The 2,623-nt window shown below is 43.5% G+C and overlaps 1 protein-coding gene across 1 annotated transcript in view; it reads right to left on the bottom strand.

Annotated features, from left to right (window-relative positions):
• Window positions 1-488: 488 nt before the first annotated feature.
• LOC121386356 (calponin-2-like) overlaps window positions 489-2,623 on the bottom strand; it is a 38,496-nt gene continuing 36,361 nt past the window's right edge. Inside the window, 2 exon segments of the mRNA XM_041517236.1 lie at window positions 489-1,065; window positions 1,067-1,561. Coding sequence (XP_041373170.1) covers window positions 673-1,065; window positions 1,067-1,561 — 888 coding nt within the window. The 3' untranslated portion in view covers window positions 489-672.

The following is a 2,623-nucleotide window of genomic DNA, read 5'->3' on the forward strand; positions in this document are numbered from 1 at the left end:
TGACGTGCTGTAAAGTCACGGCGTTCGCTCACCATGGAAACTAATTAAACAACCAACCACACTATAAAGTATATTGCAGACATATACATGTCATCTTTTTGAGCACATGACAGAATGCCAAGAAGCTAGCTATTAAAAAAAAAAATTAAAAAAAGATTCAGAATGCGTTGCTGAAAATATATTACAATTTAAAAAGTGGAAATCAAGAACGAAACGAAAAATAAAGCGCAGAACCACATCTAACTCTGTACATACAATATTTGCATATATTTGTTCTTGTAGTCCGCAGAACACTGCATTAATCGATGGCTGCCAACCAGAACTGGACGTGTTTATTAGTTAAATATTTCAGAAAAATCCGGAAACTGCAATTTTATTTATTTATTAAAATTGTATAGCTATGCATCACTCCTGACATATATATATATATATATATATATATATATATATATATATATATATATATATATATATATATATATATATATTCCCCCACAAAAAACATCAAACTTTGTTAAGTACGTGTTTTAAAATCCGCAGTAGTAGACCATCTTCATTTTCTCTTAAACGTGGACACATATTAACCAGATCTGGTTGCCAGCATTCGATTTCATGAGTTCATGAGTCGAGAATCAACAAGTGCCCAACACAGTCGTTTTAAAGTCCATCCTATTAATACTGTCCCTTGATGTCTCTCTTCCCGTATCCCATACCGGCCTGGCTGGCCCCCTGGTTAGATCCATACTGGAGGTTGATGGTTGCTTTGGAAGCCGCGGACATGTCTTCGACGGCGATGTCCCCAATATGCCTCTGTGCCCCCATGGACATCCCTGCCTGGCTGGCGCCTTTGTTGCTACCTGCCTGCAGTCCGATGACGGACTGTCCGGCCCGAGACGCCTCTCCGGTCTTGATGTCAGCAACGTGGCGGACGGATCCCATGGACATCCCGGCCTGGCTCGCACCCTTGTTGCTTCCGGCCTGCAACCCGATGACGGACTGACCTTCCCTGGACATGTCATCACTTTTGATGTCAGCGATATGACGGACCCCGCCCATGGACATTCCCAGCCTGACTCGCGCCTTTGTTGCTACCGGCTTGGAGACCGATTACGGACTGCCCTTCTCTTGACATGTCATCACTTCTGATGTCAGCGATATGACGGACCCCGCCCATGGACATCCCAGCCTGACTCGCGCCCTTGTTGCTGCCGGCCTGGAGACCGATAACCGACTGTCCTTCCTTGCTCATGTCATCACTTCTGATGTCGGCAATATGACGGACGGCTCCCATAGACATCCCTGCCTGGCTTGCACCTTTGTTGCTTCCGGCTTGGAGACCGATGATTCCTTGGCCTTCTTTGCTCATTTCCTCCATCTTGATATCGGATATGTGCCTGGAGGCTCCCATTTTCATGCCGGCCTGGGAGGCGCATTTGTTGGTTCCCGCCTGCAGGCCGATGATGCCGGCCCCAGCCTTCATCTGTTCCTCTGTGAAATGGTACTCTATCTTCTCGGACGGCTTGGGGCCGCAGGTTGGGCCGCTAAAGCCGTGGCGCTGGGCCTGAACAAACGGAAAAGAGAAAGAAGTTAAAGTCGCAGATCTTAGTTTCAATCCGTGAAAATGGAAAATGTTCTATTTAACGACGCACTCAACACATTTTATTTACGGTTATATGGCGTCAGACATATGGTTACGGACCACACAGATATTGAGAGAGGAAACCCGTTGTCGCCACTCCATGGGTTACTCTTTTTTCGATTAGCAGCAAAGGATCTTTTATATGCACCATCAAACAGAAAGGATAGTACGTACTACGGCCTTTGTTACACCAGTTGTGGAGCACCGGCTGGAACGAGAAATAGCCCAATGGGTCCACCAACGGGGATCGATCCTAGACCGACCGCTTTACCACTGAGCTACGTCCCCCCCCCCCCCCCCCACACACACAGTGAAAATGGACACAAGTTTAGATAATCGATAAACCTGGAACACACATTTGAATAGGGTTATAGCAGTGAGAAGCTAAAGTGTGTGACGTTTAAACAGGAAAATACCGTCCACAAATAACTAGAGCTTGTCTCGATAGCCGTTACTTCTCAGACGAACGTGCGTTTTTAAAATTATGCAAAAACTTGGATGACCAGATCCACTTCAGGTGTACGAAGATTAATATTCTAAATAATAAAATGTAAGTGCTTCTTATTTCCGTTATGAAAAACGGCTTTAATAGTGAATCATACGTAGTAGTGTTTAAAAACTAGGATCTGTCACTTTAAAGCCGGTGACCCCAGTTTTAATCCGCGAAAATGGACACGTGTTTTGATTAAAGGGACTGTCCTGAGTTTCCGACTAATAAAATATTTTAACGTCTAAAAATACGCATTAAATATATTTTCTTGTTTAGAATATCAGTGTCTGTATATTCAGTGTATATATATTTCTGGTCGTCTTAATATTACTAAAAATATTTCATATGTAATTACAATCGTTACACTGTCTGTGTTAGTCGATAACCTCTTTACAACTGCAGCAAACTCAGGACTGTCCCTTTAAGTGTATAAAGTAGTTATGCATTTAAAGGGACATTCCCGAGTTTACTGCATTATAAGATGTTTCCGACTA

Source organism: Gigantopelta aegis, chromosome 12 (assembly GCF_016097555.1).
Source record: "Gigantopelta aegis isolate Gae_Host chromosome 12, Gae_host_genome, whole genome shotgun sequence".
NCBI classification, from domain to species: domain Eukaryota; kingdom Metazoa; phylum Mollusca; class Gastropoda; order Neomphalida; family Peltospiridae; genus Gigantopelta; species Gigantopelta aegis.